Source organism: Heterodontus francisci, chromosome 7 (genome assembly GCF_036365525.1).
Source record: "Heterodontus francisci isolate sHetFra1 chromosome 7, sHetFra1.hap1, whole genome shotgun sequence".
Lineage (NCBI taxonomy): Eukaryota > Metazoa > Chordata > Chondrichthyes > Heterodontiformes > Heterodontidae > Heterodontus > Heterodontus francisci.
Window position 1 is genome coordinate 97,005,276 of NC_090377.1, and position 14,934 is coordinate 97,020,209.

The window sequence follows — 14,934 nt, forward strand, 5'->3', positions numbered from 1 at the left end:
TGTCAGACAGCTCCCCAATCAGGGATGTATGATGTCCCCAAAACTATTCAACCTGTACACTGAAGCTATCTTCAGAGACATTGAACATCTACCAGATTGCAATATTGGTGGGTTAAACATTAACAACTTGAGATACGCAGGTGACACTGCACTGACTGTAGAGTTAAAAGAGGCACTACAAGAAATTGTCAACAAAGTGAATGCCAGGAGTGTGGAATACAGATTATGAATGTGAAGAAAACCAAGACAATGGTGACAAGCAGAGACCTAACGCAGGAAGTGAAAATTGAAGTAAATGGTCAAGTCCTGGAACAAGTGAAAAAGTTTACATACCTTGGACAGGTCATTAGAGATGACGGGAGATCTGATTGAAATGGTCAAGACCAACTTTGTCAGAATGAAGGACTTGTTAACATCAAAGAAACTGACCCTGAATCTTAGGAAAAGAATGCTGAGGTGCTACATTTTGTCATCTATGTTATATGCCTTGGAGCCATAGACAACAAACAAAGAGACAATTGATAAACTAAATGCATTCAAGACGTGGATATATCGGAGGATGTTCCGCATATCCTACAGCCAGAAAGACTAATGAGGAAGTGCTGGAAATGGCTGGAGAAAAGAGGAAATTAGTGCATAACATCAAAGAGAGAAAGATACAATACTTCAGTCACATCATTAGAGCAGAAGCTACAGAGACAATTACTGGACGGAAAGATCGATGGAAAACGTAGGAGAGGGAAGCAGAGAAGAAAATGGATGACAGATATAATGGACTGGATTTAGTTGACCTATGCAGAATGTGTAAGGACAGACAGAGGTGGAGATCCATAGCAGTCAACCTTATGGGAAGAAGAGGACACCAACAAATGAATGAACAAAATGCATTCTTAACTTTGAGCCAGGATTGTAGTGCTTCACTGTACTTCACAAAGTGGTAGGATGCAGGTTTGCATCCAAGACGAATTATTAACTATGAGGAGGCTGGACACTTTTCCAGAGAGAGGGAAAAATCTGGCACCTTGGCTACTTTTGTGTACCTTCGTTTAGTCACTCTTAAAGTCACTCTGAGGGCAACCTGGGAGAAAGCATTCAGTCCATGCTCTCAAAAAGAGAGGGTGACATGTATGAAGATTGCTGGAAGAACGGCAGGGGGTGGGGGGTCCAAAAGCTGCAGGTCATTACATAAAGGGTCATGGGGAAACAGTAGACTACCAATTGTTGGCATGCAGAACAAATCTAATCCAAGTACAAGGTTAGAAGCAGAGCATTGAACTTACCTGTAAACAATACTGTAGCATTCTGCAAGGGCCTAATGCAACCCTTAAACCCTCCAATGCCCCCATAACTGCCTGGATAACATGTGGTGATGTCTCAAAAACATTGGGCCATACATAGTTTAGCAAATGATTCAGTGCATCTTCACAGCCAAATCCATATACTCCCAGGGACATATGCTGCACAACTGCACTCGCTGTCTGTCTGTGAACAAGGTCTCTACAGCAGGAAAAATAACAAATATTTCGTCATTACAAAGAATATATAACAAAACCATTTAAATTTCCGTAATACCGTAAAAACATCTTCCACCGAAACAGTAATTAGAAGCATATGCATTTTAGTAAGAAACCCCCATTTCCCATCATTAACCTTTTTTGGGAGGTGAAAGGAAAGAGAATTAACAAAATTGTTCACTTAGTTAATTTGGCTAATTAAAAAGATTTTGTATAAATCTTCTTCCAAACAAATAATGAAGGGAAAGGAGTTGAAGGGCGGCACAGTGGCGCAGTGGTTAGCACCGCAGCCTCACAGCTCCAGCGACCCGGGTTCAATTCTGGGTACTGCCTGTGTGGAGTTTGCAAGTTCTCCCTGTGTCTGCGTGGGCTTCCTCCGGGTGCTCCGCTTTCCTCCCACAGCCAAAAAACTTGCAGGTTGATAGGTAAATTGGCGATTATAAATTGCCCCTAGTATAGGTAGGTGGTAGGGGAATATAGGGACAGGTGAGGATGTGGTACGAATATGGGATTAATGTAGGATTAGCATAAATGGGTGGTTAATGGTCGGCACAGACTCAGTGGGCCGAAGGGCCTGTTTCAGTGCTGTATCTCTAAATCTAAAAAAATCTAAGACAGTTATGAAAATTTAGGAGGGGAGAGTGGGGCAGGGAGATCAGCTGAGGGACAGCAACTAATGGCAGTCAGTAGATCTGGCCCATCTGTGAATGGATAGAATGTAGGTGATGAAACTCTGCATGAGTTGGAGTTTAAGCAAGTTGAAGCTCATGGGGCCTGCAAAGTTTCAACTACAGCAGGGCTGAGATGGATAATGTTTCAGAGGTTCTGTGTAATGGACTGTGGATGGGGCTCAGGGTTGTGTAGGACACTGACGTGGTGTATAAAGTTGAACTTGAGTTGGAAAGGAGAAGGAATCGGTAACCAAGGAGTTTCTGGCAAGGACCAAACAAGGATGTCAGCAATCTTCCCAAAGTCAAGCTCCAAGAAATACTGGATCATCCACAATGTGATGCTGGGCAGTCAATCCGGCAGGAACGGTACCTGTCATGTCATCAAAGGTATAGTGAAGAGGTGAAACTGGACACCATTTGTGCATATATGCAAACTCTCCCCTTGCTGGTTGATAACGTCACCAAGAAGCAACATAGTGGTGAGAAATAAGAACGAACCCCAAAGACAAAAACTTGCCACACAACCAAGGTGACCTTGAAGATATTGAAGGAGAAACTGATGTACTAGCTATGCTGGGCGAGGTAGGACTGAAACAATGAGATCGCAGTGCTACAGAAGTGGACCACAGAGGAGGAGGATGTTACCTAATTTTAAAAATTAATTCTGGGATGTGGGTGTCACTGGCAAGGCTAACATTTATTGTCCATCCCAAGTCAAAACATATCAAGGAGCATGAGGTGGGATACAGCACCATACGCACGGAATGTAGTTCAGCTTAGAAGCACGTAGTCAATTCTAGTGTCCCAGTGCTGCCTTTCCTGGGATCAGCTAACTCAGCACAGAAAGGCAAATGAACCACAGCTGAAACTTTTCCAGCAATGCCTTAATTTACTGGAGCAGCCCCCATTCCCATTCCATTTTATTACCCATCTCAGCTTGAAAGAATGAGCAAGTGAGTGAGTTATCAGATCCACCAATAAAGGCATAACAATAGTGATACTCCCCAGTTTGCCCCTCCTTTAGGAGTTTCTGTCTTAGTTGAGATTAGAACACTGTGTCAGATACCATGGGTCAGTGCTGTACCTCGTCTCAACAGACTTGCATGCATTTTTAAAGTTTAATATAAAGACAGTATTCTTTACAGTTTATCCAAACGATCTATTTTTTTTTAAAACAATATTTATTTGAAAGTATATAACTACTTTTTGCTATCAAATGTCTCGTTCAACTGCTGAGAATGACACAGATGGCTATTCAATGTCTATGCTGCATAATCAGGTAGGAAGCCTGGTTTTTAGGCAAATGATGCAAGTAATAAGTCTGGATCCAAGGCCAACAAAGTTAACTAGGTGCACAAATGTTAGGTTACATTACATCAGAGATCAGCGAGGTTCAATTTTAGTTATATGCTGGGTTAGTCGGTCTCGGCTAGGGCAGTGGTGTGAAACTACAACTGGTCTTAGCATCTCCAGGGTAGGGAACAGAAGAATGAAACTGTTAGGCCTCTCACTCCGGTGACTTCAAAGGAATTATGAGTTGATGTCAATATCAGGTGGAAACAGAATATGATTCTACTGTCACTATCGTTGAATAGCCCAATACCCGCTATCCAGAGTGACAAATGGACAGTTGCTTGAAACATCAGAAGGCTGCCATCTCCTGTGAAATGACATCTTAGCAATACAGTCCACCTCAAGAAGGGTGTTAATGGGGAGAATGTTTTTGAAATATTGATGAGGTGACAAATCAACAATAGTTCCTAGCATGGTTGCTTTCAAAAGAAATGCAGCAATCAGAAGACATTCTGAAGGGCGGCGCAGTGGTTAGCACCGCAGCCTCACAGCTCCAGCGACCCGGGTTCAATTCTGGGTACTGCCTGTGTGGAGTTTGCAAGTTCTCCCTATGTCATCATGGGTTTTCTCCGGGTGCTCCGGTTTCCGCCTACAAGCCAAAAGACTTGCAGGTTGGTAGGTAAATTGGCCATTATAAATTGCCCCTAGTATAGGTAGGTGGTAGGGAAATATAGGGACAGGTGGGGATGTGGTAGGAATATGGGATTAGTGTAGGATTAGTATAAATAGGTGGTTGATGGTCGGCACAGACTCGGTGGGCCGAAGGGCCTATTTCAGTGCTGTATCTCTAAACTAAACTAAACATTTGGCAAAAATCCACTAACAAGCTATTGAGATCACTTGTAGGTGTTCATGGATAACATCTGAATATATTCCTTCCCCAGAAAGTTAGTTATTTTTTAAATAAATAGATTATACATTTGAAGTTGAATTTGAGATCTGTGTTTCAGTATAGAAAACACATGAAATTAGCAAGACTTCCATGCTGGATTAAGAGGTCTGCTCTACGCCTGACTAACAGTGATCATTCACTACTAGGATATCTGTCATCAGCATTCAAACTGAACTTACCTGTCCATTAAAGCATCTTCAAGCAATGGCGTAACTGCATAAATATAATCCTTTCCCATTTCTCCAATGTACTCAAATAAAAACGAAAGGGATTTAAGCACACCATTCTGCACATTCAGTTCAGGAACTCTGTACTCATTCATCAAAGCAGGTAACACAGTGAATGGAGAGCATGTTTCTGCCACAATAGCAATAGCTACTGTGGTACAGACTCTGTTCTGACGTTCTTGAACCTTCAGGTTATTCAACAGTGTGGCCAGTACATCATGTGGACTGAAAGAAAGTTAAACAGCAAGTTGAGAGATCCCACCTGAAAGGTGCCATTTGTATAGATGGCAAATCATGATCAAACAATACTAGAAATTTCAATACCATTTCTGTGCATCATTACAGAAATTAAAATTTTCCTTCAAATACCAACATAAATTTAGATTTTACAATTTAGTTACTAAATGATGTAACACAAGAAAAGCAAAATGAGAACCTCTATCAGAGATCTGCTATATGCATGCAAGTGCACAGTGGTCTTGTGTCACTCACTTCAGCTTTTACACAGTTGCATCTAGTAATCTTAGCTGAAGTGAAACACATGATAACCGTACTGTTTTACAGAAAACACAACAAAAAAAAACTGAGCATAGACAATTGTGATCCACTGTGCTGCTGTGACAAACTCAAACGTAACTTACCCAATAGCTTTTGCAATGTAACCAAAGGTGTTTACTGTTGCCCTTCTAATGGCTTTTTTGTGTGCCTTCAAAAGTTCTAACAATTCAAAGCAGATCCTCATCCATTCACGAGCAGATACATACTCTGCACCTCTGAAGAAAAGACCCATTGATGTTTAGAAACAGTGAATTGACATCACCATATAATTTCTGATCAGTATAAAATAATTACATCTCAAATCAATTTTAATTCCATTTCTACACATTTCAAGACACAGCAGGCCCTATCTAACTTGTTGGATTTTCCTTCAAATTACTTTCAGGTTACCTTGATATAAATTCCATTCACATATTCTGGTACGCTCACATTTGGTCAGATAAGAATGGAAATAATGGTACCGTTTGGTTCTTACACTATTATTTGACAAGACAAAAATTTAACAATGCAGTTTACTATTATTTAGACAAGTAGTAATAATGCCAATTACCGATCTGCAATTCGTCCAACCAAGTCAATACAATTCTCCTGAACCTTCTCATGCCTGTTCTTCAGGATTGGAGTGAGGCGTGGAAGCAGATCCTTAATAGGTGGAGTCATCTTATGCATACCTGTATATTGAATTGAAGAAAAATATTTTGCAATGGACTTTTTAAACATCTACAGTGGAAAAAAAATTAATAACTTTAGGGCGGCATAGTGGCGCAGTGGTTAGCACCGCAGCCTCACAGCTCCAGGGACCCGGGTTCAATTCTGGGTACTGCCTGTGTGGAGTTTGCAAGTTCTCCCTGTGTCTGCGTGGGTTTCCTCCGGGTGCTCCGGTTTCCTCCCACAAGCCAAAAGACTTGCAGGTTGATAGGTAAATTGGCCATTATAAATTGTCACTAGTATAGGTAGGTGGTAGGGAAATATAGGAACAGGTGGGGATGTTTGGTAGGAATATGGGATTAGTATAAATGGGTGGTTAATGGTCGGCACAGACTCGGTGGGCCGAAGGGCCTGTTTCAGTGCTGTGTCTCTAATCTAAACTTTAATAATCCAAAATGTTTAGTTTAGAGATACAGCACTGAAACAGGCCCTTCGGCCCACCGAGTCTGTGCCGACCATCAACCACCCACTTATACTAATTCTACACTAATTCCATATTCCTACCATATCCCCACCTGTCCCTATATTTCCCTACCACCTACCTATACTAGGGGCAATTTATAATGGCCAATTAACCTATCAACCAGCAAGTCTTTGGCATGTGGGAGGAAACCGGAGCACCCGGAGGAAACCCACGCAGACACAGGCAGAACTTGCAAACTCCACACAGACAGTACCCAGAATTGAACCCTGGTCGCTGGAGCTGTGAGGCTGCGGTGCTAACCACTGCGCCGCCCTAAATATTGACCATTACATATAATAATGTAAATTTACTAAAGTAATAGACATACCTATAACATTTACAATGGCTTTAAGTGCTCCTAAGATGCTACCCAGAACCTCTGGGTACTCTTCACCAAGGTATTCATACAGCACAACACCCAAGTGGCCCATCAGTTTTTCCTACAAATAAAAATACTATATTAATTCACATGATTTGGACTGGAAACCGTCAAAATACATCTGCAATCAAGTTCACTAGAGCTGCCAGATAAGTCAAATATTGTACAGAAAAGTTTACATACCTCTTGACAAGTTTTCATGACGACTGCAATGCGAGAGATTAGATCTGCAGCTTGCTGTCTCACTTTGGCTGATTTGTTGTTGAGACGCCACAATACTGTACCACAAATCTGGGGTAAATAGGGCTTCACTCGCTTACCTAATGCATTTACCACTGTACCAAAACCATTCAACATTACAGAATCCTAGGGGGGGGGGGAAAAGGGCCGTGAATACTAGAGCAAATGTATAAAAGGAAACAATATGCAAAAAGGCCAATACAATTGTTCATTGAAAGAAAACTTGAGCAAAGTGAAAATGCTATGGCATTGTAACATTACAAAAAGCTGTTGCAAAATCATCTAAAAACTCAAACAGAACAGAAATTAAACTTGCAACCAGCACAGTTTTGCACTGCATGGCTGTTTGAAAGAAATCAAATTTTCCATTCAATCACTCAAAATATGCAAAAAGTTGCAGTTTAATCTGATCATAGTTGCAAACCTCGGTAGTCTGTTCCTGGAAGGCATACAGGATGCCATCAATAAGCTGCTCTTCCAATTTGTGGTCAATATCTGCAGCTCCCAAGTTACCCATAATCTTCTCAATGGTTTCCATCACCATTTTTCTGTATTGCTCAGCTTCATCTTTTAAGTCATCAACTATTCTGGAGATTATTTCAGCTGCTCCAACTTTGTTTGCAAGCTCCACTGTGGTGTCCACTAACTGTAAAGAATAGAAATATCAATAATTACAAGTACCTAAAACATGACTCTTTTAAACTCTTACCCGAACCAGTCAATAGGTGATCTTAAACAGCTGATCACTGGAAGATCCTTTCAAAAACATATAAAAGATTGGACTAATAACTGAAAGCTTACATAAATTTACCAAAATTTTCCTCTAAAACTATATCTTCTCACAGTCTAATGAAGTCATGAATCTTGCTCAACTACAATTACACTGGCAACAGCATTACAAGGTCAGTCTTCACATGTTAACTCAAACCATAAATGCTGACATACTATTCCTACAGGGAAAGCATCACAACAAAGCTCAATTCATTCCTCATCTGATGCACACTTCAGCAAGGATTGCTTTTTCTGTGACTTCCTGGGTATTTTCCTCTCCTTTTCACAGGGGCATTGAGGCCATCAAGCAGTACTCCGACAGCGATCATTTGACTCAGTCTTTAAGTTTTACGATTGACCTCTTACAATCAAAATATTGCCGAATGAGAGTTATAAAATGTAATACTGTGAAAACAATTGTGCATATTTAATAATTTAATAACACAGTCATGGTTAAAATAATGGGGCTTCAGATAGACAAATTTCCAGGACCTGGTGGTTTTCACCCTGAGGTATTAAATGAAACAGCTGGGGAAATTGCAGATGTTTTAGCCATAATTTTCCAATGCTCTCGATTCAGGATTTGTGCCTTTGGAGCAAAAAACTGCAAATGTCACTCCATTATTTAAGAACAGGAGGAGAGAGAAACCAGGTTACCACAGGCCTGTAGTACTTCAACAAGTATGAGCTGGTCAAAGAGTTAGCATGGATGTGTGATGGGGAGATCTGACAAATCTCACTGAATTTTCTGGAAGTTACGAACATGTTGGTCAGAGGAGCATCCATGAATGTTGTCCATATTGACTTCCAGATGTCATTTGGTAAGGTTCTGCATAAGAGATTATAAAAGTAAAAATGCATCGAACCGGACACAGGTTAGTAATTGGTGGGAGGTAGGGGAAAAGGAAATGTACTTTGTAGGTGACACTAAGTTATGAGGCACAGCAAGATGTGTACATGGGAGCAGAGAGATACAAAGACAAATTAAGGGAGTGGTCAAAGTTGCAGCAGATGGATTTCACTGTGGAGAAGTGTGAGGTTATCCACTTTGGATCCAAGAAGGAAAAATCAGAGTATTTTCTAAATTACGAGAAACTAGGAACTGTGGACAAGTAAAGTGGTCTGGAATTCCAGTACGCAAATCACCAAAGGCACAGGTACAAAAGTTATCAAAAAGACTAATGAAATGTTACCCTTTATCTCAAGAGGACTGAAATACAAAGAGGAGGAAGTAATGCTTCGGTTATACACTGTCTGGATTAGAGCCCAACTGGAGTAGTGTGTTCATTTTCAGGAACTGCACCTCAGTACGTTAAATTGTCCTCAAAGGGAGTAGAGTGCAGATTCACAATTATACCAGAGCTTAAAGGGTTAAATTATGGGGATAGGTTGCATAAATTTGGCTTGTACTCTCGAGTTTCGATGGTTGAGGGGCGATCTAATTCAGCTGTTTATGAAAGGATTCAAAGAACAAACAAAGAACAGTACAGCACAGGAACGGGCCATTCGGCCCTCCAAGCCTGCGCCGATCTTGATGCCTGTCTAAACTAAAACCTTCTGCACTTCCGGGGACCATATCCCTCTATTCCCATCCTATTCAAGTATTTGTCAAGATGCCTCTTAAACGTCGCTATCGTACCTGCTTCCACCACCTCCCCCGGCAGCAAGTTCCAGGCACTCACCATCCTCTGTGTAAAGAACTTGCCTCGCACATCCCCTCTAAACTTTGCCCCTCGCACCTTAAACCTATGTCCCCCAGTAACTGACTCTTCCACCCTGGGAAAAAGCTTCTGATTATCCACTCTGTCCATGCCGCTCATAACTTTGTAAACCTCTATCATGTCGCCCCTCCACCTCCGTCGTTCCAGTGAAAATAATCCAAGTTTATCCAACCTCTCCTCATAGCTAATGTCCTCCAGACCAGGCAACATCCTAGTAAACCTCTTCTGTACCCCCTCCAAAGCCTCCACGTCCTTCTGGTAGTGTGGCGACCAGAACTGCACGCAATATTCTAAGTGTGGCCTAACTAAAGTTCTGTACAGCTGCAGCATGACTTGCCAATTTTTATACTCTATGCCCCGATCGATGAAGGCAAGCATGCCGTATGCCTTCTTGACTACCTTATCCACCTGCGTTGCCACATTCAGTGACCTGTGGACCTGTACGCCCAGATCTCTCTGCCTGTCAATATTCCTAAGGGTTCTGCCATTTACTGTGTACTTCCCACCTGCATTAGACCTTCCAAAATGCATTACCTCACATTTATCCGTATCCTCAGACAATCCTCATCACTATCCGCAACTCCACCAACCTTTGTGTCGTCCGCAAACTTACTAATCAGACCAGCTACATTTTCCTCCAAATCATTTATATATACACTACAAACAGCAAAGGTCCCAGCACTGATCCCTGCGGAACACCACTAGTCAGAGCCCTCCATTCTGAAAAGCACCCTTCCACTGCTACCCTCTGTCTTCTATGACCAAGCCAGTTCTGTATCCATCTTGCCAGCTCACCTCTGATCCCGTGAGACTTCACCTTTTGTACCAGTCTGCCATGAGGGACCTCGTCAAAGGCTTTACTGAAGTCCATATAGACAACATCCACTGTCCTTCCTTCATCAATCATCTTCGTCACTTCCTCAAAAAACTCAATCAAGTTAGTGAGACACGACCTCCCCTTCACAAAACCATGCCAAACGGGAGAAAATCCTGTCCCGAAGAATCCTCTTTTAATAAGAATAATTTCCCTACCACTGACGTAAGGCTCACCGGCCTATAATTTCCTGGATTATCCTCAACACCCTTCTTAAACAAAGGGACAACATTGGCTATTCTCCAGTCCTCTGGGACCTCATCTGTAGCCAATGAGATGCAAAGATTTCTGTCAAGGCCCCAGCAATTTCTTCCCTTGCCTCCCTCAGTATTCTGGGGTAGATCCCATCAGGCCCTGGGGACTTTTCTACCTTAATCCTTTGCAAGACGCAGAGGGACCTGGGTGTCCTTGTGCATGAATCGCAGAAGGTTGGTCTGCAGGTACAGCAAGTAATTAGGAAGGCAAATGGAATTTTGTCCTTCATTGCTAAGGGGATTGAGTTTAAAAGCAGAGAGGTTATGTTGCAGCTGTATAAGGTACCGGTGAGGCTGCACCTGGAGTACTGTGTGCAGTTTTGGTCTCCTTACTTGAGAAAGGATACACTGGCACTGGAGAGGGTGCAGAGGAGGTTCACTAGGTTGATTCCGGAGTTGAGGGGGTTGGCTTATGAGGAGAGACTGAGTAGATTGGGATTATATTCATTGGAATCCAGAAGAATGAGGGGGGATCTTATAGAAACATATAAAATTATGAAGGGAATAGATAAAATACAAGTAGAGAGGATGTTTCCACTGGCAGGTGAAGCTAGAACAAGAGGGCATAGCCTCAAGATTAGAGGGAGCAGATTTAGGACTGAATTAAGAAGGAACTTCTTCACCCAGAGGGTTGTTAATCTATGGAATTCCTTGCCCAGTGAAGTAGTTGACGCTTCTTCAGTAAACGTTTTTAAAGCTAAGGTAGATATCTTTTTGAACAATAAAGGAATTAAGGGATATGGTGAGAGCGCGGGTAAATGGATCTGAGTCCACAAAAAGATCAGCCATGATCTTATTGAATGGCAGAGCAGGCTCGAGGGGCCGGACGGCCTACTCCTGCTCCTAGTTCTTATGATCTCCTCCTTTTTGATAACGACATGACCGAGACTATCTACACTCCCTTCCCTAGACTCATCATCCACCAAGTCCTTCTCTTTGGTGAATACTGATGCAAAGTACTCATTTAGCACCTCGCCCATTTCCTCTGGCTCCACACAGAGATTCCCTCCTCTGTCCTTGAGTGGGCCAACCCTTTCCCTGGTTACCCTCTTGCTCTTTATATACGTATTAAAAGCCTTGGGATTTTCCTTAATCCTGTTTGCCAAGGACTTTTCATGACCCCTTTTAGCCCTCCTGACTCCTTGCTTAAGTTCCTTCCTACTGTCTTTATATTCCTCAAGGGCTTCGTCTGTTCCCAGCCTTCCAGCCCTTACGAATGCTTCCTTTTTTCTTCTTGACTAGGGCAAATAAACTAGCTCCGCTGCTGGGGGAAATTTAGAACAAGGCGGCACAATCTTAAAACTAGAGTTAGAGACACGTAGTAGTGCAATCAGAAAGAATTTTCTTCAAACGAAAGGTAGTGAACATCTGGAATTCCCTCCCCAGAAGGTTGTAAATGCTGGCTCAATTTAAAGTTTTCAAAACTGAAATCAACCTTTTATCATTAGGTAAAGGTACCACAGGATATGGATCAAATGTGGGCACACTGATCACAGTTCAGCCGTCTTCTAATTGAGTGGCAGAAGGGGTTTGAAAGGCTGAATGGTCTATTTTGTTCCTAGAGCCTGACATTCGTCAAACAATAAAGAATTTGGAGGTTTAAAATAAAGGTTTTTAATTTCCCTTTGGTGAAAAAAAAACAAGAAAGTAGAATATGAGAGAAAACTAACTAGTAATATAAAAACAGATAGTAAAGGTTTCTACAAATATTTAAATAGGAAAAGAGTAACTAAAGCTAGTGTTGGTCCGCTAGAGTGAGAGTCTGGGGAATTGATAATGGAAATCAAGGAAATGGTGGAGACATTGAACAGGTACTTTGTGTCTGTTTTCACTGTAGAAGACTTTGAAAACCTCCCAAAAATACTTGAAAATCAAGAGGTGAAAGGGAGGGAGAAACTTACAACAACCAGCATCACCACGGAAAAGGTGCTGGGAAAACTATTTGACCTAAATGCTGACAAGTCCCCAGAACCAGATTGTCTGCATCCTAGGGTCTTAAAAGAAGTGGCTGCAGAGATAGAGGCTTTGGTTATAATTTTGCAAAATTTCTTAGATTCTGAAAGAGTCCCAGCAGATTGGAAAAGAGCAAATGGAGCACCTTTATACAAGGAGGGAGACAGAAAGAAGGAACACAAGAAATAGGAGAAGTAGACCATATGGCCCATCGAGCCTGCTCTGCCATTCAATAAGATCACGGCTGATCTTGGGCTTCAATTCCACTTTCCTGCCCGCTCCCCATATCCCTTGATTCCCTGCGAGACCAAAAATCTATCTATCCCAGCCTTAAATGTATTCAATGATGGAGCATCCACAACCCTCTGGGGTCGAGAATTCCAAAGATTTACAACCCTTTGAGTGAAGTAATTTCTCCTCATCTCAGTCCTGAATTATTGACCCCTTATTCTGAAACTGTGTCCCCATGTTCTAGTTTCCCTGACCAGTGGGAACAATCTCTCAGCTTCTTCCCCATCAAGCCCTTTCAGAATCTTGTATGTCTCAATTAGATCACCTCTCATTCTTCTAAATTCCAGAGAATTTAGGCCCAATTTACTCAGCCTCTCATCATAGGATAAGCCCTCATCCCAGGGACCAATTTAGTAAAATAAAAGCAAAATACTGCAGATGCTGGAAATCTGAAATAAAAACAAGAAATACTCAGCAGGTCTAGCAGCATCTGTGGAGAGAGAAGCAGAGCTAACGTTTCAGGTTCGCGACCCTTCATCAGTTCTGATGAAGGGTCACTGACCTGAAACGTTAACTTTGCTTCTCTCTCCGCCTATTTAATAAAGCTTCGCTGCACTGCCTCCAGTGCAAGTATATCCTTAAATGTGGAGACCAAAACTGCATATAGTATTCCAGGTGCAGTCTCACCAAAGCCCTGTACAATTTCAGTAAGACTTGTTTATTTGTGTACTCCAATCCCCTTGTAATAAAGGCCAACATGCCATTTGCCTTCCTAATAGCCTGCTGCACCTGCATGTTAACCTTGTGCATTCCTTGTACGAGTACCCCCAAGTCTCTGATCATCAACACTTAACAGTTTCACACCTTTTAAAAAATATTCTGCTTTTCTATTTTTACGATCAAAGTGAACAACTTCACACTTCCCTACATTACACTCCATTTGCCATCTTGTTGCCCACTCACTTAACCTCTCTATATCTCTTTGCAGCCTCTCTACGTCCTCCCTGCAGCTTGCCTTTCCACCGAGCTTGGTATCATCAGCAAATGTAAATACATCACTCTCAATCTCTTCATCCAAGTCATTAATATAGAGTGTACATAGCTGAGGCCCCAGCACTGATCCTTGCGGCACCCCACTATTCACTGCCTGCCAACTTGAAAATGCCCCATTTATGCCCACTCTCTGCTTCCTGTCTGTTAATCAATCCTCTATCCATGTTAATATATTACCCCCAACTCCATGAGCCCTTATCTTGCCGATTAATCTTTTATGTGGCACCTTATCAAATGCCTTTTGAAAATCCAGGTATACTACATCTATTGGTTCCCCTTCATCTACCCTAGTAGTTACATACTCAAAAATGCTAATAAATTTGTCAAGCCTTTAGTAAATCCATGCTGACATGTTCTAATCATACTATGCTTTTCCAAGTGCAATGTTAAGACTTCTTTAATAATAGTTTCCAATATCTTCCCAACAACTGATGTTAGGCTAACTGGCAAGTAATTCCCCGTTTTCTCTCTCCCTCCTTTCTTGAAAAGCAGTGTAACATTTGCCAACTTCCAATCTGACGTGACCACTCCTGAATCTAAGGAATTCTGGAAAATCATAGCCAGCGCATCCACCATCTCTGCAGCTATCTCTTTAAGAACCCTAGGATGAAGGCCATCTGGTCCCAGGGACTTGTCAGATTTTAGTCCAAGTTACTCCAATACTTTTTCTCGTCTGATATCAATATCCTTAATTTCCTTACTCTTTTTAACCCCTAGGTTACTGCCTATTTCTGGTATGGAACTTATACACACTCTCTACTGTGAGGACAGATACAAAATATTTGTTAAATGCCTCTGCCATTTCCTCAATCCCCATGGTGATTTCTCCTATCTCTGCCTCTAAGAGACCAACATCTACTTCAGCTACTCTCCCTTTTTGTGTACTTATAAAAGCTCTTACAATCTGTTTTTATATTGCTGGCTAGTTTACTCTAACTTTTTGGTGGCCTTTTGCTGGTTTGTAAAACACTCCCAATCCTCAGATTTGCTACTATTTTTTGCAACATTGTCAGCCTCTTCCTTTAGTCTAATACTCTCCTTAACTTCCTGAGAATGCCACGGATGGGTCCTT

At 41.8% G+C, this 14,934-nt stretch overlaps 1 protein-coding gene across 2 annotated transcripts in view; it reads right to left on the minus strand.

Annotated features, from left to right (window-relative positions):
* Positions 1 to 14,934, minus strand: part of sf3b1 (splicing factor 3b, subunit 1) — a 72,606-nt gene that overhangs the window by 5,213 nt on the left and 52,459 nt on the right. For both annotated transcript variants that reach the window (XM_068035692.1, XM_068035694.1), the window contains 7 exons: positions 7,430 to 7,651; positions 6,949 to 7,131; positions 6,715 to 6,826; positions 5,766 to 5,886; positions 5,299 to 5,430; positions 4,610 to 4,882; positions 1,281 to 1,497 (listed from right to left, as the gene is read on the minus strand). In XM_068035692.1, the coding sequence (XP_067891793.1) occupies positions 1,281 to 1,497; positions 4,610 to 4,882; positions 5,299 to 5,430; positions 5,766 to 5,886; positions 6,715 to 6,826; positions 6,949 to 7,131; positions 7,430 to 7,651 (1,260 nt within the window). The remainder of the gene's footprint in view (positions 1 to 1,280; positions 1,498 to 4,609; positions 4,883 to 5,298; positions 5,431 to 5,765; positions 5,887 to 6,714; positions 6,827 to 6,948; positions 7,132 to 7,429; positions 7,652 to 14,934) is intronic.